The sequence below is a fragment of the Nipponia nippon genome, unplaced genomic scaffold, assembly GCF_047370975.1.
Source record: "Nipponia nippon isolate SJK-2023a ecotype South Korea unplaced genomic scaffold, ASM4737097v1 scaffold_8, whole genome shotgun sequence".
NCBI lineage: Eukaryota > Metazoa > Chordata > Aves > Pelecaniformes > Threskiornithidae > Nipponia > Nipponia nippon.
The window spans coordinates 34,629,743-34,657,591 of NW_028262402.1; the positions used below are offsets into that span (position 1 = coordinate 34,629,743).

Here is a 27,849-nt window from a genome sequence, read left to right on the forward strand (position 1 = left end):
ACCAGAGTACGTGCTGTTACTTTCATATGAATACTCCAGACTAAATTAAAATTCCCAGATGACCTCATTAAAAAGGCAAATGATGTGACACTGAATGAAAGAAAGAAATGTAAAACTCAGGGCGGGGAGGGGGGGGGGAACACACCAAGGAAACATATACCTGAGGTTTAGTTTTGTGTTCTAAAAATCAGTTAAAAACCACAAGGCTTGAATGACATGCTACAAGTCTAGCCATGAAAAGGTTATTAAGAAAAAAAAGCAGTGCCAAAAAATCAGCTCCATAAGATAGACCGAGACAACAAACAGGACCCTGCTAATTACTATTTGTTCTGCTTCAGCAGACAGTTACTGGACGAGACTGCAACAAACAAGCATGTCTCACCCAATCACATCATTAATCCATTCACGTTCACCACCTGAGGACTAGCTATGCCCCACAGATATTTATTCATCTGTTCCACAAACAAACAATTACAACACATTTTCTGGAATTAGGGCACCTGTTACAATCGGCACAGCTTACACGCCCAGAGGCAGATATCAATTAATACTGAAAAAATTACTGTATCGCAAGCCAACAGAAGTTACTCATTATATTTTGATAACACTACCCTCAAAACACCCACAAAGATCAAAAACACAACTCTTGTGGAGCAAAGTTTAGTTTAAATGCACTCAGCTTAAAACTACCACTTCATCATTACGGAAAGCAAAATACATGCAACGCCTTGTTTCCAAATGGAGAAAGGCATGAGCAGAATCCATGGCATGAGTGTGAAACATTTGGATTTTAACAAGCCTCTGAAGTGCTTTTCAGCTGAATGACATTACAGCAGCAAAACAAGAAAATGATCAGGAAATAAATTCTGTAAATTTCTTTAGGTGTGTAACAGATAACTACATTTCTTTGGCTTGTTAAATACATACTGAACGCAAAGACATTTGGCTGGACACTCATGCCACTACAGGAAGTCTCATTTAAAAGAAACCTGACAATTAAGACAAAGTCCACAGCAGGGCATCATGGCATTTTATGTGGTGTTCCTCTCCCAGCAGAGTAACAAAGTCCGAACAATGTAATTACATTTGGTAATATCCAAAAGTCTTGCAATCTATGTTGGGCATTTTGATTTTAAACTACCTTGTTCTTTCCAGAAGCATTACACTCATACAACTTTTTTTTTTTTTTTTTTGTTAAAGGATAAAATTACAGCTGCAGGAGTAAGCAGCTTACTCCTACTTACATATTAAATGAACAGAGGTCTAAACACTTAATAGTGGCTAACGGCTCGAGAAGCTAAATTGAGAAGCACTGGAGCACCTGCCACCACAAACATAAATGGAACATGGGAATCACACCCATCCACTCTCCCTTATCTGCCACACATGTAATTATTAGCCTTCACACAGATTAAGGCAAAAGTAATCTTACTGCTAAACCCACTTGAATTTGCCCTGACAGACTTCTAGCACTAACACTAGCATGTTGGACAGAAATTTACCCCAACCCTGCATTTGATGCATTACTTCAGATCCTTTAATTTAAAACTTTTTTTTTTCCAGAGGATATTTTATTCCTGCAACAAGACTGCAGCTCTTAATTATTGGCACTTGTTGCTGCTGAAACGGTAACCCCCAGCACCAAAATGAACAGAGTCTCCACTGTGTTGGCAAGTCTTAATATGGGCATGGTCTCTGCCCCAAATGATTTACAATTCAGGTGGGAGGAAAAAAAAAAGGCAACACACCGCATGAGTATAAAGAACAACAGACCTGGATTAACAACAGATGTGGTAGAAAGTTACACGAGTCAAATCCTGTGCATGAGGCAGTGATTTAGAAGACTCTGAGATTCCTGAATAACCTGCTCAGGGACAGCCTGGCTACCTCTGGCAGGCCTGCAACCCAGCCAGCATCTGGGGGCTCCTTCACTCCAGCTGAGAGCCTGGGGAAGAGACTGCTAGCAATGGACTACTTTCTGCCAGGTGGTACTTTTGCACACAAAATGCTTCCTTACGTTCTTCACAGGGTATGTTTTACAGAAGGGACTTTTGTTAGGGACCACAGAAACTTTTGCCACGTTTGTCCCAGAGAGGGTAGGTGAGGACCAGGGCTGGGAAGAACAACATGCCTCCTCCATCAGCTGTTTTTGCAGGAGGTGGAAAAATCCTTGTGGGGCGCAATTAGCAAGCAAGAATCCACTGCAGAATAATTCTTTTTTTTTTTTTTTTTTTTTAAAAAGAACCTTTACTGTTTTGAAAAGGGGACACACCAAGTCCTCTATGAAAAGCTGCTCGGTTAACTACAGAGCTGTTTGTTTGTCTTTCTGTCTAAACACATTATATTCCCTCAGAGCCCTTAAGCCACGGCTGCACTTTGAGCACAGCCCTGGCGCTTGCCACCCTTCCCTTCCCTTTGTCCACTCCGCAGCCTCGCCACTGCACAAAGAGCGCTCCCATGACCCAGTTTACCGTGTCTAGAGTTTTCCCACACTTCCAACTTTGCAAAGAATTCAGGGGACTGAATCCAACACGAAATCAAAGAGCTCCCAAAGCCATCCTTCTCCACGGAGCTTGCTGTGCTGATGCTGATCTATTATTTAGGAATAGCTCCTGGACAATCTCATGTTATCTGGAAGGTGAACTGCTCGCTCCAGGGAGGTGCTGGCAAGGATGGAAGCCTGCTCTGGCTTACCGGGCAGAAAATGTCACGTTCAGAAGAGTGATGCAAACTGGCTTTTCCTTGGGCTGAACGAGGAGGAGGGTCAGGAGCAGCACAGATAGAGACAGAAAGTTTCTCAAAGACAACTGTCAAGCAAAGTGCTGGAAGTGGTGGCAAAAAAACAGGACACTTCAGCCAAACTCCTTTCTTTGTAGAAATGGGTAGGGTATCTTCGTTATCTGAATCGTACACTAAAGCGTAAATTTACACTTTATGAGCTATTCTAAAATCTGCCCTGCTTAATAATCTGTATCAGCAAGAAAACACTTTAAAGTGTCTCTCACAATTAAACCCAGGCACAACCTTGTATAAATCAAAATTTTGCTACCATATCAAAACGTTACACTGGGGCTGTATAACATTGCCCATATCCTCATTACATGCTACACTAATTACTACCAGCAGATTCAGAATTTTCTGCACATTAGAGGCTTTTAGAGGAGCTATAAAAAATTTCAGGCACCATTAATTTAAATTTGTATTGAAATTTCCTTTTGACAGATGGCCAAAAATTACTTACTATTTAGAGTACCAGAGCTGCCTGTTTGCACATTAGAAGAGGAAAGGGAAAAATTAAAAGCAAGAAGGAAATTTATGTCACGTTCATTACCTGTTAAATGTTAAGGAGCATTATCCTGCATGAATAAATTATTTCATACAAGCACACAGACTCCAGCTGCTGGCAACTGGTACGTTCTGGCTGACAAATACCATCTCAAGTCACACAGCAGACAATCATAAAAAGCCTCTCTTAACCAGGAGCCACTTAAGGGAGGACAGATCGATCGAACAAGCAACTAACTGCTACTCTGGGCATCACTGAAAACATTTAAGGAAATTAGCAAACTATTTCACCTTGCAAAGCTGGCAGCAAGCCCCATAATGCTGACACACAAGCCAACTCACAACCTGAACACCATGCAAGACAAACATCTACTTATCATTTCAAAGTAAATTGGCACAAAGTAACGACGCCCCCCTCTCCCTCTCGAAGCTGTATGAATAACAGTGCCTTTGAATCATTCCCAGACAAAATCAGCCTTTTTGGTATAAACACTCCTTGTAACACCCATGCCAGCATAAACACCCCAACATCCCACAGACATTACAGAAACACGACTAGAGTATTTTGTTTAAAAACAGCAGTTACCATATACTAGCAGTTCTCCTCATTCACTTTCTTGAGTGAAACATTCGTGGTTACAGCTGTACAGGTATGCAAACTCAGGAAAGAAACCAGGAGCATTTGTATTCCCACATTTTGATATCTGCCCTTCCTGTACTGGTTTGTTTGGGTGCAGAAAAAAAGAAAATGGACTAAACCTATCTGTTCACAGCGAACAGGGGGTGTTCTAGGTAAATCATCATTAATCTGCGCCCAGCCTCGCCACATAAAGCAATAATCCCAGTCTCTAGCCATCATGACAAGGAAGCTGAAGTGAAATCCGACATGCTGTTGTCCTGTGTAGGCAGATAGACAGCTTCAGTGCCTTTGCTGCTCACAGTAAAAACTGACAGTTCCTGTCAGCTCCTGGTTGTTATGCAGGGCCATGTGGGTAACAGCAAAACTGGCAACCATCGGCTCACTTGCACTCGGCTGGGACATGGCAGAGTTGCCAGTGGCAGAATGGGCGCGCTGGGGAAGGCCGCGGGACAGGTCCCCACCTGGAGCTGCCGGAGGAGCAAAGGCATAGCCCCGTGCATGGCAGCTCCAGTTAGACAGGTCTCTGGTGGGGGCAATGCCTGTGCCTGGCACCACGCTCCTCCTGACGCCATCTACGGCACACCAGTAACATCTGCCTGGCAACCTCCTGGTAATCTTGTCTAACGCACCCAAGACTCATGCTGTGAACACCTCTTCTGCCATTTGGCGAACCCCAAGAATAAACTGCATCTTCCTAAAAGAAGCTCAATTAAAAACTTGACAAATGCGTTGCAAGTGCTCAAAAAGGCGGGCCTAGGTCTCACCCTTTGTGAGAGAAGCGTATCTTTCATTTCACACTCACCGTCACCTATAAAAAGGCTTGATTGATCCTCCTGAAAACTGTGCAAGCCACTCAGGCTCTACTCTGTAACTACATCCAGCTACCCAGAGCTGGGCAGGCAACTGCATAGCTGGCAACAGCTGGGTCTGCTGCGAGTTGGTAAAACGCCAGCAGCAGTGAGGAGAGCAGACCCATCCAGGAGAGGGCAGGGCCAAGATGCACCTCCCCACTTGCAGCATTAACTCTGGTTAAAGACTCTGGTGCCTATCCAGTATGGACAAGCATCCAGGCACATACACTGAATCATAGTTGTATGCATCACTGAATGCTCAGAATTACACAAGCCGCAAGGTGTGTATTACATCTACTTGCAGACGCTACCATGCACAGGATGGTGCACACACATATCCTGCAGAGTCATTCAGAGCCTGAAAATTAACTTTTGGAAAAGGCAGGCAGAATCCTCAGTGTGAGTACCACCTTCATTGGGGTAGGGAACGGCAGCTCGCTCCTCTCCAACTGCTTTGGCAAGGACAGCAGGCAGCACCCCAACTCTCCGCTGCAAGCAATGGAGCTCTCCTTCCGTAACTGCATTATTAGGGCATATCAGAATTACAGTTTACAGCCTCCAAATGACTTAAAACTACTGCTAATTCTTTCTGTCCCATAAGCTTGGGCAGAGACCCTGGGCAGCCCTTTCCTTACATCCAGGAACAGCCTCAATGCTGTTCCACCAAACCCACTGGACGGCATGTCGCCTGCAATCCTAGCTGCCCCACTACCAGCCACTTTCTAAGTGCAACACACAGTCTATGCAGGGCTCTACTAATCAAGACAAGTGTCACAACCTGGTTTCACTTTGTGACTTTTTCTGCCACTTTGGGCCATACTTCAGAAAAGACGCAGCACGCAGCTCTTTCGAGCCACGCCTTACACCTATGAAATGGAGTCCTACCTTGATGGAGTCTCTGTCTGCATGCAGAGCAGCCCCCATGCACAAGGAGGGGAGGAGGTGGTGGCAGGGGATGGGGAGGTGGGGGAAGAGAGAAAGAGAAAAGTACTAGTTAGTTTACATAAAATTATACATTTATCATACTCGGAAAAAAGAATCCTGATGTCTGTTAAATAATAAATTGCACAGATGTTAACTTTTCTGTACAGTTAATTATTAATACTGTACAGCCAGATTTATAAAACCAGATTTCTAGCATTTGAACACAATTTTTGGCAACTGCTAGGCAATAAATACTGAAGCAATTAGCTAGGAATTCTTGTGAAAATTCCTTTTTTTTTTTCTTTTTAAAGAGGGAAGTTTAAAAGAAACTAAAGAAGAAAAGAAAAACAAATGAAGCCACACACTCATCTGGCAGCGCCTACCTCTTTGGTGATCGTTATCATGGTGCTTCTTCTCGTCTTTAATTGGGAGGTGGGACTGCCCCCCCAGCGCACTGGACAGTGCCAGGAGACCAGCGCTGCTGCCAATGGGTGGGATGGCTGGAGGCTGCAAGCCCGAGGGGTGCGGAGTGAGCGGCACGGGAAGACCATGTCCATGTGACAAATGCTGGGCCTGGAGTTGTTGCTGCTGTGAAAAACGAAACACAGATATTGAATTTGTTCAGGGAGCCGGGGGTTGTCCGATTGATCCTGTACATCAAACGTGATCGATCAGATCAACCAACGCATCTGATCGATCCCAATAGCAACTCTCACAAACAACCTGGCGTTTTAAAAATGTCCATATGTTTGGACACAACACAATCTGTAAACTTCAAGCTGAATTAAAAGAACAGCAAAAAAATTTGAAAAAAAAAAAAAAAAAGGAAAGGAATTTTACAGTTTTGGTGACATTTTTTTCTGACAGAGGTATTACATTTTACTCTTCCTAGCAGAAACACACCACGTACGTGTCTAATCAAAATATATGTAACTATAAAAGCAGTTATATAATGCAAAAAAAAAAAAAGCTGAAAATTGAGAAAATTAGTGTTAAACAGTTCTCCCAGCACTACTGCACAGCATGCAGTGAGAGTTAATTTGAAAGAGAAAACCTGAATTAACAATCCAGAAAAGGAAACTGGTTGCAGCCACCGTTTTAAGCCCTTTAAGTGTCCTCAGCGGTACTTGAGCAAATTACTAAAGAAAATCTAATGTAGCAAGGCTTGGGTCCTCCTGTAGGCTTGCTCAATAATGCTGAAATAATTGGGCACTCTGTGCACGTTTAGTGATGCTCGAATGAAAAGCTAGAGGCCTGCCCTTGTACTCTTCTCTAGCTGCTGACTCTGTGTTGTGACAGGTTTATTTGAGTGGGACTGTGATGCATGCACCAGTAACTGCGCTGACAAGAGTTTAAAGTCATTTTTACCAGTACACTGGCAACACATAGAGAAAGCCCTTGAGAGGTTCGAATTGGAGTGCTTGACCTCACCCAGGGCTGCATCAAGCTCTGTGCTATACTAACCATTGTAGGGTAGATTGTTGCTACTGAATCAGAAGGCAGGGGGTCGGAGGAGGGAACCAAACAAACAGGTGAAAAAGTTATGTTAAATATATCCCAAGAGAGATCTGTTCAGGTCCAAGGCTTGCCCAGTAACCATCCAACTAATTTCTGTTCATACAGTAACTAGATTAGCTCTGAAATTTTCTTTTCATTTTCAAGCAGTCACTGCTCAGGACTCAGGGTAAATCAAATCAGAAGTCCTCTAGGATTGCTCTCTCCCCCCTGCACGTCTGTATAAGGCACTTTGGAAGAAGAAGAAATAAAAACTTAACTCGCTTTGCATAAAAACATTCCATTTTAAATTCCTAATTGCAAAGATTCAAGTCCTACTTTTATTTGTTTTTCACTTGAATCTAAATTCACTTCCCACCTCGCAACCCAGCTCTTTAATCAATCAAGAGACAATGTGCTGTTCACTTGATTTTTTCCCCTCCCCTCCCTAGCATGAATCTTTACATAAGATGAGCTGAAAGTCAAAGACTTTCAGGGTGAGCTGAAAGTAAAAGACTTCAAGTCACATACAGAACGCCACGTAACTCGTGCGGCACACTGCACGCATGCCTCCCTCAACACCCCCCTGTGAAAGTACACATCCTTCTCTTACTCTTGGATTGGAAATAAAACCCAGGCAGTGAAATCAGACTGGCAGTGGCATGCACATGTCATCCGACCCAGATCAGTGCCAGGGAAACGAGGGGAACTATCCAAAAAGAAAGTGAGAAAAGAAAAATTAAAAAATACAAAAATTTGGAGGGGGGGAGGCGGGGAAGGAGAGGCACAAAAAAAAGAAAAACAGAAAGAAGATTCTTCCAGGTGGAAGAGGGAAGGCTCAATCCGTTCCCTGCTTGCGAACCCATGTCATTCCAGCAGGTGCTCCATCTTGTAGAAAGTATCAAACATATTTTGCTTGCTTGATGCTCTTATGGAAGGGTGCTGCGTTTCTCAGAATTTTAAATTAACTACAACAAAATGAAGCAAGAGCCAACAGTGTATTATTTAGCTTCAGGGTTTGAATGGGGCTGCCTTACAGCAAGGGAACAATCTGGCATCTGGTGAGGGAGAAGGAGAGCGAGAGAAAGAAAAGGAATGGACAAAATAATCTGTGTTCTGGAGCCTCACTTTAAACAAGGAATTTCCTGTTCCTTTTGAGAATGTGCTATAAACCCATGCAAGAAGATATCTGCCTGAATCTGCCAGTGCCTTGAAGCAAAGGTTTTGAGAAGGGCCTGAGGATATCAACAGTGATAGAGTTTTCCCCTTGTTAACCATTTCACTGTTGACCAAAGTATACCAGGTAAGGGACACTCATTGCACAGTACTGCACAATCTGTACAGATCTGCCTACTGACCTACCCAATTTGCATTATATGACCTCCTCTATGGATACAGGATGGTTTCCAAAGAGCTTGAAGAAAACTGCGCTAAATCGCCTTTTTTACTGCTCTTGGTTGGGAACTTCTCTACATAGCGCAGCAAGACAGCACCACAGACTCCACCTTGGATGTGCCGAACATCATTAATGTGTCCCAAACATAACATGGGCATTAAGAGTAGTATGGGTAATGACACCTCAGTGCCTAGTGGCTTGAGATCACCCAGAACAGCATGGCTGGCCCAGTCCCTCTTGGCCAAGAACCAACGCATTTTCATTGCAAGTTGAATGCAGAAAGCTCTGAAAATAACTGAAGAGAGTAGGAAAACAAACAAACAAACAAATAAACAAACAAACAAACAAAGCCACAGCCTTCCCGCTGTGGAGAACTTTTTTCTTAAGAGACCAAGCTCTTCCGTAGAAAACGATGGGAACAAAATCTGGAAAGAACATGGCCCCCTCAGTCACAAAAGCATCATTCATTGATACAGCAGAAATTTGGTGCAATTTAGTCACATTGCAATGGCACAAAAAAACCCACTTTGGTATGAAAACCAGACTGTTAAATAAATCTAAGCTAACACCACAAATTCCAGTATAGCCCCGCATGCCCATGCCACATAGACACGGATAATGTTGTGCATGTTGTTAGACTGGGGTGGGACTAAAATTTCAACAACAGGAGGAGGATCATGGACTAGGATTGCATTGGTACAGGAAAGGACTATGAGGTCCTCCAACACGATAAGCAACATTGTACGGCAAAAGTGAGGCACTGGTCTGAAAACAGAAATGACAAGAATTCAAGCGAAACACAGGGCAGGCTTTTGCTCTCAGAATATAAAAGAGCAAAAGGAAAAAAAGTATATCATCACGTAATTAAGCGCTGTTTGCTAATACGCATACTCAAGAAGGTAAAGAAGAAGTGACAGCGCATCTCTAACTGCCATTTCCAGACCTTTGAAATCTACTACTATATTCAAATGTCCACAACACGCACAGCTTGGTTTTGCTTTTCCACTGCCCATGGGTATCACTGGTGAGAATCATCAGCTTCCTGGGTGGCCTGTGCACAGCTGCTTGGTTACAGGGAAAGTTACAAAAACACGGGCAACTCCTTAACCCACTGAGCATCAGGTTAGTGCTACGAAGTGGTAAAAAACATTGGTCTCCTCTAGTCATCAACATGCCAAAGATATGGAGTGGTAAGACAACCGACAGATATTCTCCCCACACAGAAATATTCCACTATGGACGAAAGTTTACATTCGTTTCTGCCTATACCATGAATTTAGATCATAAAATCTAACACAACTTAAAAACTTGCAAGGAAAGCCTGAAAATGAGCCAACTGAGCAACCACATGATTTTTTTGATGTTGCCATAATGCTTTCACTTCCCACTCCTCCATCTTCTCTTTAATTTGTTATTCTTAATCATGTTATTTATGAACTCTTAGCACGTGATTAACTTCAGACAATCGCATCACAGTTGACTATGGTATACATAAAGTCAAGCACACATTTTCAGCATCAATGCATAATAGGTGAAAACTTGCTAAGGCAATACACCAGGCTTTATTATGCTGTAAATTTTCCAGAACTATTTAAAAATAAAAAAAGCAACAGTTAGCTATCAAGAAATATGCCCTACAGAATTGCAAAATAGATTGCACTGCTTTTAAGAAACATTCAACACACAAAAATATAAGAGCAAGAGTAAACCCAGCAATCAGAGAGAAACCAAAAAAGAAGACGTTGTTCTTTTTGGTAGTAAGTTTAGGAAGATGGTAATTTAAACCAGCTCAGTAGTAAAAACTGAAGTAAAAATTTCAAGACATATTAACACATGTCAAATATAGATAACGTCTGGTTGCTACTAATCTGTTGTGGGTTTTTTTTTGTTTTGTTTGTTTGTTTGTTTTTAATTTTCTGTATGTTCTTCTAGGCAGTCTACAGTGATGAGTAAAATAACTCCAAATCCACGTCTAAACAAATGGGTAAAAAGGCTTAGCAAAAGGTTTTTATCTAAGTATCACTAATTTTTACAACTTCAATTCTAAATATTGATGCTTAGCTTAATTCTTTTCCCAACACATCTTAAGAGATCAAATTTAAAGTAAAATGTGATAATAAACCCACTAACAAATTAGCTTCTAATGCTCTCTTGTTATAGTCAGCACATTCAAAGCCTATTTTCCTGGAAAAGATTCAAGTTTTTACTGGATACTTTCCAACCAGCTCTCTGTCACAGTAATCTACCACTTTTCCTCTTACAGACCCTGAAAGCTCACAGCTATTATCCAAACAACCTGAACATACTCCTCTAACCTGAAGACATTTCTAATGTTAACAAACTAATGTCTCAAAAAGATATTAAATATCTATACACATGCGTGCACTACCTACACCTGCAATATTGCTGGGAGGGGACCTCAAAAAATCTGGATAAAATAGCTTCATTGTTTGTTTGAAATTTGTTAGATGAAGTGATTGATTGCTCAGAGTGAGTCATTACTAAGACAGCATACAGATAAAAGAATAACGAAGATGAAGAGGAAATAAAGACATAAAAACAACGGCTTGAGAGTAGACCATATCAATGTCAATGGTTTAAAGACCAGCAAGAAAAGGAAGCCTTTTGGCACACACCCTTATGAGTGTGCTTAGGATGATATGAATTTTTATCTATCATGCCTGTTTGCACCCCTGACATGATGTGCCCTGTTTGTACTTCCTTTGTGCAATTCTGCCTCTGCTGGCATACCATTACAAAAACGTTTTTTCTGATGCTAAGATACAACACGGCTAAACAGCCTACAAAGAGAGTCATGCAGCAGTTCCTCCAGTGGCATAGCCCTGGAGCTATATGCATGTATATCATATGATCAGTTTGCCATAAAGAGACTGTGGTACAGATGTAGGGTACAGCAACCTACTATCTCTTTTAAGGGAGAGTGATCATTTTGCAAATGAACGTGCCCAGTGTGAAAGAAAGGTATCAGAGATTGGTGGGAACTCTGAACACTTATACACAGCTGATCTACTGGAAAACACAGATGTTGCTTCTGTTCACAAAGGGGAATGAATGCACAGGTTAGACAAAATCTAGGAAAGAGAATGAAAAACAATGAAAAAGGAGAGAGAATAAGGAGGAGACAAATAATAATAATTTAAAAAAAACTTAAAAAAAAAGCAAATGCCAAGCTTCTTACTCACTGAGAATCAGTAATTTCTGCCTTTGAGGATGCTGATTCTACAGTAGGAAAGCAAGCTCCACTGAGAAAACTATGGGGGGAAGGAAAAAAATCAATAGCTGTCATTAATCAGAAGGGGAGCATTTAGAACTCCTACATAAATAACAAAGAAACTATCAGAATCATATCTCTACAAATTGCCTCAAAGATTTTACAAGTGATCTAGGAACAAAAAGTCAACTCCCGAATCATATTGTGGGATGAAAGGGAATATATGCAGAGCACATTTCCGTTCTTAATCATATATATAGGAACACCTGTCAGGATACGTTTCACCATTTGTCCTCCCTTCCCCCCTTATGACTATTTTTCACTCAGTGAAACACCGTAGACAGAGGACAAAAGTAACAAAAAAATTAATATAACCCACTACCAAATAAAAGATTCACGGTAAAAAAGGCCAGCATTTTAATAAAGGAAAAACCTAGTCCACTGCAAATGCACCTTCCCCCAGAATCTTGGAGTTCAGTAGTTCCTTCCTCTGCTTGCAGGACTCCTCTCCATCTCAGTTTCACACTGGGGGTGGAAGGAGGAAGGATTAAACTCTTTAGAATCACTTTCTACTATCATTTAAAAAAGGCCAGAAACTCTTACATAAATCATGCCACTTAAGCTCTCTTCTCCCCCAACAATTGCTACCTAACGAATACAAAATCCACATCTCCTGCAAGAGAAGGCACAAAGCACCAAATGCAAGTAAGCTCAAAGCCTTACCACATGGAGCACCACTGGCATGAAATGTGCCACACATACCAAACCTTCACTTCAAAACCTTTTCACAAAGATCAATGTAGAGGATAGAGTAACAGCGGCAGCAACTGGATGTCTTCTGTTACAGATGAACAGATAGCAAAAATCAGCTCTGGATAGGCAGGTGCACACTGGTTGAAGGACCTTATTCACCCAAGTGCTCCACTCATGTCCTACCCACGGACACTGGGAGGAGATTTTCTCTCCTCTGGACTGACAGTAGGAAAACGGTGTCCCCGTTGTGACCTTGTGACTTCTTGATCCTTTTCTTTAGAACTAGAAAATGAGAGCAATGCCTATGGTCTTCCCAGCAGAGTCTTAAATAACCTTCTTCTAGGGTCCTCACATGAAAAAGTTTCTGAAACCCTGGGCTACATAAACATGACTGAAAAGTGAAAAAAGTACCATCTGAGATGTATAATGAATCAAATAATAAAAGCCAGAAGAAAAGTTAAGTAATGCTACTGGTCACAGAGAGACCCAAGTTGCTAAATGTATAAGCAATTCTATCACCAGAGCTTTTAATGTGGCAACTATAATTCACATCTAAGCTTCCTCACAAGGTATAGTCTAAAAGCCATGTACTCTTAGCATAAAAGAGATGCATCTTATGCATCTCACACATGCAGTAGTTTAATGCATCTTTTAAAGTCAATCCTTAGCAAGTCAAATTTCTGGATAGCAATTACTGACAAGCACAGGCTCCATAAATCTCTAAGTGCTAACACTAAGTTTCATCATGCTTGCAACACACAAATACACACAGTGGTGGATTTCAGCAAATTGTCTTTGCTTGGGATAAAAACCTGAGTTGCTTGGATTGATCCATTCTTTCAACCCATTCTGCGTCTTTAAAGACTGCCATTTCTGGTGAAGCTCTGGTCCTGTGCAGAGCGCTGTAATGCCTGCTCTTATCCATGTTCAGCAGCCTCTTCCCACAGGTCAACGTTGGTGTTACGACACGTGGATACCATTACCACTCTCCAAGCATGTCTCTTTAATGTAGTGCCCATTAGTCAAATAACTGAAACTTAAAGTGAGTTCTTTTGCTTTAGTGCGATTTCCCAGTTACAGCAGCTTTGATAAAGGAAGGTCTTGTCAAGGATCAAATCACCTGAATTTAAGTCGCAGCTCTGAGACTGTGGAAGGACCACTTGTTCTCTTTGCCTCAGCCCCTTCCAAAGGTAGAATAGAAAAAGCAGTACTCCCTTGTTTCAGAAACATTACTGAAGTAAGTTCATCAATGCTTGTGATGCATTCATATACCAAGAAAGCGTCTGTGAAAAGTTCACCAAACAATAAGCAAGGAACTGTCTGACTAACAAATGTCAAACACTGAAATATCAGATAACTTGAAGATTGAAGGCTTCTTAAATTCCTTCTTCATGGATGAACTTAACATCTGAAAATACTTTCCTTATGCAGTACCTTAGCCTCCATCCCAGTTAAGCACTAAAGCCCTCCCTTTAGCCTCCATTTAAGATTGAATACACCAAAAGAACTACCCACATACCTGAAGAAAAGCAAACGCTTAACTAATCCACTGTAGGGAGTCCTGGTCCTCATTCATAACTGTAGGCAACAGACTACAAAGTGTGGTTGGGAAGAAGTCTAGATGACAAATACACAACTCTGTTTAGGGATGATATCAGAACTCTATGGTTTGAAACCATGGTAATAACTGTCTTTAGGCTACACTGTACAGTAAGGGTACATATTTAAATGGGCTGCATCTCCACTGAATACACAAACATTGTTGATTTTGCAATGAAGTGTTTTTGGGAAACGCCTGCCTTCACAATACTTCAAAACCAACAGATGCTTTAGACGCTTCTTCTTCTTTTCCAAAGCACTGGTGTAAGGCCATCACTGAAGGTAATATATAGCACATAATGGACCAAGAGTCTGATGGAGTATGGCAAATCTGTATTTGGCTGGAGACAGCTTCCACACACTGGAGTACAGACCACCTTGACAACAGTGCTTTCTCCTTTCTACTGTGTGTGAAGTGAGAGCATACAAAAATAAGTAATAAATCAAATATTGCATGTGTTCATGCTGTAGAACATGAAGAAAATTCTCCATAGGACTCCTCATATCTGCACTGATTAATCCTAATTCAAAAAAAGATATGGTGGTCACATAGCTTTGGTGCCAGGGTTTGGAAAACCTTGAGAAACATGGAGGCAGAAGTCAGCTCTCCTGCCTGATCAGATACAGTACGTGAGCCGTAACACTCATGTCATATGCACTTACTTAAGCATAACGAGCAGGGCCTCTGGCATCAGCATATTGGCAGTGAGATGTAATAAGTGGTCTGCACTTCACACTGCAACATTGCTGACTGCTCCTATAGTGATAGACCAATATAAATTCAGTAGCTACCACAGCTACTGAAAATAGGAAGAAAAGAGGAGAACAGTGGCAGCCAATTCTAAGTGCAGAAACAGCATTTAAAATCCATCCTAGGAGAGGTTTTCCAGTAAATATGGAACCTGGAATTATTTACATTCTAATCAATTCCCTCAAAAATCCCTAAAAAGACTGTGCACCTCATTTTCAGCTTCTTTAAATCAGGATAATGCTGCATATGGAAGAGATTTATTCAAATTAGGCCCTACCTGCAAGGCTCTCTCTGAAGCTGGCACCTGGGAATAAGGGGAGAAGAAGAAAAATCCCTACGAAACACCTCTTTCCCCCCAAAAAACATTGTGTCTTTAACCTAGCCAGACTTCAGATGAATAATTCAAAACAAAAAGTGCTCATCCAAAAGCTTTCTATACCTACAATTCCTTCCACAATTCAATTTCAGGCACTAGGCAGTGTCAAAAAATTTGCAGGACCACATCATCAGACATCCTCAATAAACAAACAGCAAACAAGAGTAAGTAAACAGGGAAGAATGAATTTCAACATTTCTTTAGGGTACACAAATAAACACAACTCAAAGCACTTACCCATTAAGTCAACCTCCTCTGTCACCTTCCCACTGTAGCAACGTGTATACAACATACAGCAGGTGGCCAACTTGTTCTATAGCATTTAAGCTTCAACCACTGCTTAATATGCCTTTGAACAAGCAATACAGAAGGTTCAGAGAGACAAGCAACTGTTGCCCTCGTGCTACAACACACTTGCTTGTTCTACTGCCCTTTCCCATCCTCCCTGAAAGCTCCCATTTCTGAACACATGCACTTTGCAGGAACAACTTTGCCATACAAACTGGAATTAAAACACTCCCCCTCAGCTGCACTGGGTTCAACCAAGAACCCCTTCCTCTGCCTCACTGTGCAAGCACACACAAGACGCAGAAACAACCCACCCTCTGCGAGGAGTGGGAGATGCCTCTGTACGTTAAGCACCAACCCAAAAAAGCACCTTGCCATTTGGCGCAGGAGCCCTGTACCACCGGCACCACGGCAATGATAGCATGCGCAGATGCCAAGTTTTTATTACAACTTGTGTGCACTTATCTGCACCGCACCGCTTTCACAGGTTTCCGCGCCTGCGATGGCATACTGTTATTTTTTAAACAGGCGTTGTTCTCCACAGCTGTAAAACAGACTGCTCACTTGAAAGCAACCAAAACTTACACACCTTTCGAGATGGGTCAAAAAAGTGCCTCAGTCTCAAACACAGGGTAGAAATTGTGACAAGCAGTGTATTAAAGAAGGAACTTTACAGCTTGATGATTATGAGACAATACAGAAGGAGTCCTTTCTTCTACCAACTGCCATTTGCTTATTTTTAAAGAAGATAATAAAAGTGACATAATAAAACAAAATGCTTAAAAATTAAACCAAAGCCATTTTTTTTTCACCAAGATGTATAGAATGCTAAAGGAAAAATCATTTAAATCATTTCCTTAGTAATACAAGTAATATTTAAATAGATTTAATAGTGCTGCTCCAAACCAATGAATTATGAGTTTAAAACCTATTAAAATGTAATGTTTTTTTCCTGAGCTGAGGGGAGAGAGATTTAAATCCACTGAATTTTAATATTTCAGCTTGAGCTGCAGGAGGTAGAGAAAGTCCAAATGAACTATTCCATCAGCACCATTCAAGCATGAACATTTTAATCAGTTTTACTTCCTTGGAGTTCTCCAACACAGTTTACGCTGTCATTCTGAAAGCACTTAACACAGAGGGTGTGAAAAACCACCAAGGCTTGTTATTGCCTTCACAATTGATGGCAAATAATTTTGCAGACTTCCTATCATTAAAATGTCACTGCTAAAAATTGAGGTTCAGCATTTCTTGTGCTAAACTGCATTTTCTTTGAACACCATCACATACCTGTTCTTAAGTTTTTGGTACATCTATCTCTCTCTGTGTGATAAACAGGCACACAAGCAGTAGCCTCCATTTCTGCCTTACTACTCAACTGCAGTTGAAACATGACTATTTTAAACAGAAGGTGCGGGGGGGGGGAAGACTGATAAAATTCTTATAAAGTTACAAGTTAATTCCCTGGTTCCCTTTTTAAAACGTAACCACAATCACACAGCATGTTCCGATTATATAGTATAATGGATTAAGAAAAAAAAACAAAAAATAAAAACCCCAACATTTTAAGAGTTAGACAACTCAATTTCATAATACAGGAAATGAAAACATCATTCCTAATTAGATCACATTACTGATTTAAGGCTACAATTTGTGTGTTGCTCCCACAGTGTGATCTTGCAGATTCTAATTTAAAAATACGGCAGCTATGACACATGACAAGATCAACTGGATACATCACAATGCTCATCCCGATACACCCAGCCTGGAACCTGGATGTGCACTACAAATTGCTCCGAGCAAGAATGCTGTACCATACCGTCCATGGCATACACCAGATGCAGAATCTGGATGCCTGCCGATTTACAGTCCTCCTGCAGCATGCTGATGACACCTAGTTTTGGTTTAGTTTTCCCCCCTGCATCTCTCCAGAAGATAGATGATATTTAACTTGTTTCAGCCCGTCAACAGTTTTAAACTGAACATGACCTGTGAAAGAAGTCATTATAACTGTGTTTCATTCCATTAAACACAACTAGTTTATTGTCAGGAGAACAAGCAGTCTCTCCGGGTTCCAGGCTCACTTCAGTATTTTGCATTTAAACTGCATGGATCAGTGACTTGGTTCATTTACCAATGAAGATAGAATAATATTGCAAAGTTAAAAGGTGCTTCATCAGATTCCATTAAATCAGAACACATTCATACAAAAATATATACGTGTGAAACACAAAGAGAGACATGATTTGTGCACATTCGATTCTTGTTTTGTGGCATCCTCCATTCTGGTAAAATCCATTTTAAGCTCAAACCCAGGGTTCCTGCATTCAAACCAAAAGGGTTTGGCATGAGTGAGGGGAACCGAATAGAGCCCCACAAAGCACAGAGAAACTTAAGCTACAGTTGTATTTCAAAAACTCAGATACTGCTTGTGTCTTCATCTGATACACAGTTTAATGGATAACTAAAAGATACATTTTTAAAAACTGTAAAGAGCAAATGAACTTCGGAAACTTGTAAAGTATCACAAGGTTAAAAGTACACAAACTCTGTCAGACTTCCCAAACAACAAAATAATATAAGACAACATAATTAGAGATATGGAAAAGCCATGATTTCTAATTACGTTCTTTGTTTTATTTTTATTGGTATTCAGTTTACAAAGTATGACAAGCCTTTTTTAGTCCCATGCTACATTTTCAGACTCTAAATCTCCCTAAGTGCAGACATAACATCATTGTGGGTATTCATGCAGCTAGAACTTAGCTTTTTTGATAACTTGCTATCCTATTTATTCCATTTTTTTAATGAATCTCTTAAAGATTGGATTAGATTACTTCTCTTTAAACCTGATGAACACAAAATTTTCAGTCCGTATTGCTCCTGTTTCTCTAAAACTAAAGAGAGGGCCACACAGCATTTCCTCAGTCAACATAAAACAGGAGAGTGAAAAAAGGCAGTAAAGCAAGGTAAAAATTAGTCTTGTGGGGGAGGCGAGAGCTGTGCCATTTTAATGCAGGAAACAAAAATTCAGATATTATGAAAATTTGAGGCAATAGAATTTCAACTGACTTGTAGAGATAAATTCAGGCAGCAACAAACAAAACAGAAAATTTACTTCTGTCTGGTGGGGGAAGACCAAAAAAAGTTACTGCCAGGCTCCCAGACAAGGTCTAGTCTGTTTATATTTATTCTGTGTGGTTTAGTGGTTCATGAAAGCAGGATAAACTTAAATAATGAGTGCAATAACCAGTATCTATAACATCACGTGTTCTACATCCATCAACGTATTCTTTACTAGAAAGCAAATTGCTTTTTGCAGTCTCCCCAATACATACAAAGGTGAATGGCAAAAATGTACACAAATAAGACTGTGAAGTATTCATACACATGTGTGTGTACGTACACACACAAAACCGTACATGCACATATATGCACTCGCTACGTACACATGTGCAGCACACACATATAAAAACTTGTTTAACAAAGAAGCCAACCTTTAGCTACTTACTTTATGCAAAGAATGTTAATATAAGGCAATATTTTTGGTTAGGTAATGAAAACTAATTGGGAAATTATTCATCTCCCACTCTCCCCACTGGAGCGTAAAAGACGTACAACAAATGTTATTCATGATTCTACACGACTCGCTCCGATTCACCTCCTTCTTTCTAACGGGCACTTCAAAGGAAATAAAGGTTACTCTTTTCCATTTATATCTTCTAATTGACTACCAGTGTTTTCTTGTGGTCAGAGGGATACAAAATAGAGTTAGAAACAGCTTATTAAAAACAAGCTACAATCAGACCGCTGCTCTACACTACCGTCAGCAATGATCAGAGAGTCCTGATTTCCTTGTTAAAAGACAGACGCATAATTGAAGCAATATCTTCACTTCAGATTGATTATTCCGCGACCCTTATCCACATCTTCACTCAGCAATTTGAATTTTAATGAAAGTAAATGGGATAATTAGCATTTCAAAGTGTGTTTGATACACTGAATAAAAAAAGGAAAAGACTTTTATGTATAATCTATACACAAAAGAAAAAGCATTTGGGAGGGCGCAGAAGATGGGAAGTACAGTTGTAGTGTCTTCATTAGAATAACTTAAACAACTGCTTGCACCAACTGCATAATTATACATGTGAATAATGTGCTATTAAGCTGTGACTTCTCACCTTTATTTTATGTAGTGTGAACAGCCACAGCTTTCGTTGTTATGCCTTTCCTCTTCAGTTGTAAAATGTAAACACTGTGGCTGCCCACACCCATAAAACCTCCTAGGACTGCTATACTGGGCTAATACCGCTGGCAGTAAAGCTTTTACAAGTGGGGCTCCACACACCCATATTTTTAGATGACTGGGAGCAGGGCACATATGAGCGCACTGGCGACATGTCCTTTTGCCACTGATTTTTGTTGTGTGTTTTGGTTTTTTTTAAAGAAAAGTAACAGCTATTTTTTAACGTAAAAATAAAAAGTATGGTGAATATTCACAGTCTTGGGCCACCACCTAGAAGATGTGGGCAGCAGGAATGGGAAAAACCCTCCTGAAGCACAGTGTGTCATACGAAGGCTACCTGTTACTGTGGCGGCAGAAGCAGACTGGTACGTGGTATGCAAAGGAAGCAAAGTCACTTAAAAAGGACAACAAAAAAAACAGATACCGACCCAGCTTTTGGGAATGGATACAACACAGACATTAATTATGCCATTAGTCGTCTCAGCACAGTGCAAGCAAAAGTTTTCGGGTAGTAACCAACTTTTATGAAGATCAAGCTACTGAACTTCACCACTGCCCACAACTTTTGCCCACCTGATGGAAATGAGTTCATACAAGAGAGAAAGAAAAAAAAAAAAGCTATTTACAAACACTATTAGAGCTAAAACAGAAAGACCACATACCCCAATGATTGCGTTCAGTTCTGCCATGGTCACTTGCTTGGCACGCTCCACAGCCTGCACCACTTGTTGCTGGTGCTATAAACGAAGATCAGAAACAGAATAAAATTATTTGTTTTCTAAATTGTTAAGCACAGATTCTTCCTTTTAGCTTTTTTCTTTGCTTTTCAAACACATGCAGGGCTTGAAATAACTGTTCTCTAACAGTCACATTCTGCATTGATCTGCAAGAGTATCAGGTAAGGGGAGGACTTTATTTATGCCATTACTTGCGAGGATTTACACCCCTGCTCCCCAAAAGAGCTATTTTACAACCTGGCTAAATGTGGAACTGTCTTCCTTTTGCTCATCAGCACTGTGTGCTCTTGAATTTACATCCCAACTTAAAAATGCAAGCCGTTTTCCTTACAGCCACAGAAACTTTTTGATTTAAAAAAAAAAAAAAGTGTACCGAAAAAGAAAGATAAGTATTTTGCACAAGCACATGGCACCCACATCACTGGAGGATACACAGATTCTCCTTCTTCGTACATTTCAAAGCAGCTCAACCGTAAGAAAGAAATTTAAAATGCCATTCACAATTCTGTCAAACACGTGAAAGAGAACTAATTATTTCAATCCCCAACATGTAAATTTTAATAGCTTTAAGAAGTCCATCAAAAACACATGGTCTAATTAACAACACAGTTTACAAGCTTCAGTGGTTATATTATCTCAGTTTGAGTGATACTGTATTCCTGCAGTAAATTCAAAATTGCTGTATGCTGGAAACTGACTGATATTTATTTGAAAACATCAACTACAAATAAAATAAGGTCCTCATCTTGCAGCCAGATCCGTGCCTGTTCGAAGCTCCATGGCTGGCAAATTCACCTACACAGGCAGCCTTGCAGGATCAGGATTACACGCAACAAATTGGTGCAAGAGAGGGTCAGAGAGGTTGCGTGATCTGCACTGGGAGTGACTCATCTTTGGTTACAGCCACAGGTTGGAGATGAAGAGGAGTGAGCTCTTGCCTATCTCAAGAAGTGCTGAAACTGTAACAATGAAACATCAGCTCTGTACTGAAACCAATGTCTAGACGTTCTTTGGTGCAAAGTTTAAGGAAAGGGCTGAGAGGGTCTCTAAAGCCTCCAGTTTGCTCCCCATGGCTGTGTATACCAGCAGAGTGGAGCCAAGTGGAGCCCATGCAGGAACACCTCCAGTGAGTCCTTCCCAGGGGCGGAAAGCTGCATAAAATAAGGTGGGGACGTAAATCGTCAAGACATCCTCCAACACAAGACTAGGTGAAGTGCATCAGAAAGACTCCCGCGGCAGCACCCTGAGCCCTGCTGGGAGAGAGGGCTGTAAGGAAGGGCTCCGCTACCTCCAGGGCTTGGCAGTCTCAGATTTGCTGGTTCCTGATGCAATGCGCAAACAAAAATGGCATTTTCACTTATAAACTCTCTCCTATAAAAGCCCTCAGGGTGAGGAAAAGCCAGCCTAAAAATCCACCTCTAACTAAGAAATACTGACCTCAACTACAAAAAATGGATAAATGCAAATAATGAAGGAGGTAATTTAGAAACACTCCTGGAAGGAAGAAAATGGTATTAAGGTTTGTTTGTTTTTAAGCAAGAAGAACTAAATGAAGGAAATGCCAGAAAAGCAAATAACACACTGCTGAAAAGAGAATCACAGCAGTCCCATTTAGAGTTTTGTAGAGCTACAGTGCAAACATAAACCAAACCTGCCTACTTATAAGTACTCAATGTAAAGAACAAAAAGCAGGCCTAACATGAGCAAATGTGTTCTTGGCATTCAGAAAAAAAAAATGAAAAATGCAATGGTGTATCACCATCACAGATAACCAGCAAAAAGTAAATTACAGTACTCAAGCCTCAAGTTACTGACAATGAGTTACCATCTCCATGTCATCACATGGTAAGGACAGGTACAGCTTTCATTGATTATGTAGCTGAAAGCCTGGTGACACGTGGCTCTATACGACAACAGGGTGATCATAAAAATTACACCACTGTTTTCTGGTGGAGGTCAGCCACACCAAAAATGGGTCATAGCATTTTTGATCAAGTCATCCAAAACAAAAAAAAAAAAAAACCTAAACCCAAAACGGGTTTTAAAAATCTTTAAAACTATTAAAAAAAAAATCATTTACTGAGAGGTTTACATTCACCTTTGCTTTACAACCATTTCCTAGGCAACGGTTTCTGCACTGAGGTAAAGAAAGGGACCCAGCTCTTGATTTGTATATATGACCGTTCAATTCCAACACTCATTTACTTAAATCCTGTTCCAAGGGCCCCAGGTAAGAGAAGAAAAAACTTCTGAGGGACCTACAGAAAGCCGTCCTGCAAACATCAAAGTTATTGTAGAAATTACTCCAATTTTCCTCCAGGTTTTGGAAAAATAAGTCAACTCCACAAGAGTTTGAATGGTTTCCTTTACAGAAAACATACGAAGAATGGCTCTGAGGTGTATTTGGGAAAAACATTATTTCATCCCCAGGTGAGGGGAAGAGAAGGTGGAAGGGGGAGAGTACCAAAATCTCACTTTAAGATTTCTGCTGGAAAGCACGATAAGACAGGAACTCCCTAAGCAGCCACACAAGGCATCTTTCATTGATTCTAATAGGTTTGTGATCAAGCCTTCATAGAGAGGAGAAAACCCATGGGCCTTGTAACACTGAACCTAAATTGGGTACGGTAGAGACAATTAAAACTCTCCTATTGGTAGCTGCTTAACATTGATTTAATCTTCAGTGGCATAGTATGCAAAAGATCCAAAATAGATGGTCTGTAATTAGCCTCTCCATCACTTCCACCTCATTGCAGTGACAGAGCAGACTCCTGCTCAGCTCCCCGAAACCCCGCGGGGCCCTGCCCTGAGTAACTCTAGGGGCTACTTCGAGTCACAGGCGGAAACCACACACTCCAGTGGATAAAGACACAGGAAAGCAGAGTCACTCCGTGGCACAGCAGAGCAATGTGCAGGGTTTGAAGAGCCCACTGGCTGCCCCCAGCAATTCTGAACCCGGGGCAAGTGGGGGGCTCCACGTTACCAACCCCAGCTCTGGTAATGGGTGGAGATCTCTACACACAGAGAAGGAGCCCAACTGGGCTCCGGGGACCCACTGCAACCCAAAACCAAGGTGAGGGGCAGGGAGCCCAGGGGCCCGCTGAGCGGGATGGCACCAGGCTCACCCAGCCCGCACGGGTACCCAAGGATGGATGGCTCCAGTGCTTACCACATGCTTGACTGCCTTTCCCAGCCAGTGCACCGGTAGCAAGCAGCATTATGTTAAAACCAAGCAGTACACATTAGCCTGCCCATCAAGTGATCACATAGCGATTTAGAGCCAACTAAAAACAGCAACAACAAAAAAAGGGTTACTTTTTCCCCAACCAAATATAGACACAAGGTTGCAGCTTTCACACACATTTAATGCTAGCCTTCCTCTGTGCACACAAGCAAATGACAGACCCATTTTCTTCAGTTATGGGAAAACAGTATTTTGCTTTGCACGTAGCAGGCCAGAGCAATGAACTCAATACCCTGCCCCGCCTGTCACGCAGACTAGTATCGTTTCTCCTTTTTAACTTCTTCCCTGTCTCTTCTCTTCACCCCTTTTTGCTTTCTGTAATGAGCGGTGTGTCTGCAGTTGCCTGGTGTTGGAAAATCACCTCCTTTCAGTCTCACGGTGGGTAACAAAAACAGAGACCACAAGAAGGATGTAGGCTTTTGCACCATTACACTGTCTCACCACACTGTCTTGTCACCTAGCCCTGGTTCCTGCACAGGCATTGCAGCATAGTGGAAAATACCTGGGCTTTTTATACCATGTCAGAGCTCCCTGCAGCTCCCAACAACAGGGGAGCCATACTGACAGCAACCAAGCAGCTGAAATTCCCCCTGGTGTGCACACACAGATACTGGTGTTAGAAACGCCTAATTCCAGCCTGTCTCCAGCACCGCCAATAACATCCAAAGCAAAACTCACTGAATGATTCACTTTGCAGAAGCAAGTGGACTCTGCTCTGTTTTATTCGTATTATTTTGTTGTTGTATTATCTATTTAGAGGGAGTACAGACCAGGTCTTGCTTAAGAACAGCAGCAGCACCATTCTGAAAAGCCCGATCTAGAGATGGCACAATGAGACCCGGCTGTACCAAAAACACTAGCGAGCACCAGAGAGCAAACACACATTTACCGTGGAGTACAGCACACACTTAGAAAACTAAATGCGACCAGCAGGGTCAACTGCATCCAGGCACCGTAATTCAGACAAGATATAACAACTACTTCATAAAAATGTAAGAACATTATTAGCAATATATGCATAAATTGCTAATAAGATGCCTTCCTTGGTAGAAGGATTACAGGTATCTGACAGGTATTCCTTGTACTTACTGCTTCAGCTCTAGCCTGGGGCAAATCTAAGATGGAGGAAAATAATTTTGTCTTCTCAGCCTCTCACATCTCAGACCAACAACTATTTCCATATACATGGACAGCATGTAAGGACTCCTGCTCTGCTTCTATATAATGGATTTCACACTCTCCATCCAAATTTACTGAACTTTAGAAGCACCTCTAGGGAATGTATGTACAGAGAAGAGCATGAACATTATGGCCCATATTTATCTTGTAAAAGGAAAACCATCAACTAATATTAAAGTATTTGAAAGGAAAAGACAGCATGCAGCATTTCCTTTTTGTATGTTTGTTTGCATGTATGCATGCCGGCGCTTGGCATTTTACTGTACTTCTAAGTATATTTGACCATCTTATGGTGCACAGGGAACTCAAGATCCTTACTAAAGAGCAATCCTTCTAGCTTGTTACTAGTTAGTTCGCTGGCAGCTGGAACAGAAAGCATACCTTCCGAAGAAGTCTGTAATAAACTCCTCTAGCCTACATAATGCTTCCATGGAAGTTGATAGGGGACAATACCATGAACGTTTGTCTGGCTTCTCAAGCAGTTTCTGCAGGTTGTACTGAGCTCCAGGTTGCCACAACTACATCGTTAGCTGTAAATCAGCCAGCTTGTATGTGTCTCATGAATATAAATGCAGTCAATATTTACTCAAAAGAAGGTAACCGTGATATATGAGTATCTCCAGCCACACTGAACAAATACCACTACCCAGCGCATGAGATCATTCAGCACTCAATAGCCCACAGGGTCCCACAACACTACCCACAGGTTGCAGCCAGCCACACACACCACCTTGACCAGACAGGAACCAGCCCGAACTTGAAAGCCACAGGATTCTGCAAGTGTCACGCTGTGCTGCAGCTGGTAAATTCAGTTGAGAAGAAGCATAAATTAGCAGAGGCATGATCTATGGCTTTAGACTCAAAATGAATTGTAACTTAGTGGCTAGATCATTTGATGATGTGAACATTGAACTATCTATATCAGCTGCAGCAGATGAAAACTACGTTAACCGAGTGCTAACAACCTCCAAGTATTTACCTACAACCTTGCAGGCAGCCCCTTCACCTTATGCAATAGGAACTACTTTGAGCACACTGGTATCTCACAATGTCACAGGGAGGTGGAAAATGACTGTTGCAACACAGGAAGCCTGCAACCACAGCAGAAATTTAACACACATCACCCCTGAGGTCCATCTCATGCCTCAACCACAAAGTCACTCTTTCCTATCAAAATGGGAAGCTTGTATTTCTTGGTGCTGTTTTTTAGTCTGCCTAAGTGAGAGTCAATGTAAAAACAAGGTACCACTGGACTGCGTATTTAGGCAAGTTAGGAACTTTATTTTCAATATATGCTTAAATGACGTACAGCACAGTAAAACTGACTGAAGCCTGGAGAACTTCCTGAATACTTGACTGGATTGCCCCTTGAAACAAAGAACGCACTAGTACACAGTAGGGTGATGTATTATAATTGCATCCTTTTCACGAGATCTCTAGTGATTTTGGCCACAATTTCTTACTTCTAAGTGAGTTATCGCAAGCCAGTGATTCCTTACAAAGTTAACAAGCAATAAGACAAGTTAACCTGGTGCTATTATGAGGCAATAATGTTGCCATCAGTGCATGTAACCACTGTATTTTGTTCATTTTTCCCTCAGGCACAATACAAAAGAGGCTGATCACATTTTTCAGCCACTATTCCACAATTAGACTGTATGCAAAATGCATAAACAGCAAAAGCACGCTGCAATTCAATTCTCTATTAATCTAGATCATGAAATAAAGAGGCTTCCATTAAGACACTCACTTTTTAAAGACACAAATTAGATAGAAACCAAGACTACCAGAATACTCAAATCTGGAGATCAGTTCTCTTTTGCCTCATCAGAATATGCCAGTATAAACTCATTTAAATAAGTGTTTCTACTAACGGAGGTCAAACAATTGCCAAGCTTTTCCTAACCCGAGTAAGAAAACTACCAGGATCAGTGGCACTGCCAAGACACATTAAAAGTTTTTTTATGCTTCCCATTTCAATCCCTCTCTGCTGTCTAGTCCCCCTCCCCTCTTGCTAGGTGAACTAAAAAGCACACTTGCCTCCACACAAGACAAATGTGTACACTAGCTTTTTGGAAATGCTCCCTTTTGTCTTTGTCAAGCGTAAAAATGCTGAAGTTGTGAACTTTTTTTGACCTCTCCATCTCCTGTGTAACCCAAAGAGCTTTGACACCGTGCAACATGCACAGAGGAGGAGCTGTAAGACTGGGTAAACATGCAACACACTTTATGGGCCATGGATTTAAAAAGCAGAGGCTCACTAGCACAGAAGCCATACAAGAGCCTGTTTTCCTATCTAAAACTGCTTAACTCAAAGCTCTGATCTAAAGCCTAACAAAGTAAACAGCAGTCATTAAGCACACTGATGCTGGTGCACTTAAGCCCTCACTGAGTGGTACTGCACCCATGACAGAAGTGGGACAACATCAATTTCTACATTTACAATCTGGATCATCTCAGTTGTCTACCTACAAAGTTCTTAGAACTAGCGTATTAATGAAAAGCTACTGCAATGGCTAAGTCCAGAGCTACTTTAAAATTGCCCTCCATGCCTAGCTTGATGGTCAGGAGGTTGTTAAACAGCAACCAGGGCCCTTGGCTCATCGTTCCCAAGCTGCTGCCTCTGGGCACCACATGGGAGATTCTCCTCGATGGAAGAAAAGAAGGAATTACAATGTGCAGCCTTCACAGTGCCTCCTCCCTCTAAGGCAGAGACTTAAAATGTACCAATACCAACTTTCAGGAGAATGACTCCAGGGCGATTTAGCTCCAGGGACAGGAGAGCACCATGCATATGGAACAGAGAGAAAGCAGACAGCCTGTGCTCACCTGAGTGGGACACCACTAACATCAA

At 41.4% G+C, this 27,849-nt stretch overlaps 1 protein-coding gene across 10 annotated transcripts in view; it reads right to left on the reverse strand.

The window, feature by feature from the left end:
• Positions 1–27,849, reverse strand: part of LOC104020885 (TLE family member 4, transcriptional corepressor) — a 101,496-nt gene that overhangs the window by 39,135 nt on the left and 34,512 nt on the right. For 4 of the 10 annotated variants that reach the window (XM_087741549.1, XM_087741550.1, XM_087741546.1 and 1 more), the window contains 3 exons: positions 20,498–20,572; positions 6,084–6,288; positions 5,662–5,678 (listed from right to left, as the gene is read on the reverse strand). In XM_087741549.1, the coding sequence (XP_087597675.1) occupies positions 5,662–5,678; positions 6,084–6,288; positions 20,498–20,572 (297 nt within the window). The remainder of the gene's footprint in view (positions 1–5,661; positions 5,679–6,083; positions 6,289–20,497; positions 20,573–27,849) is intronic. The other 6 variants (XM_087741551.1, XM_087741548.1, XM_087741555.1 and 3 more) reach the window with 3 other exon arrangements.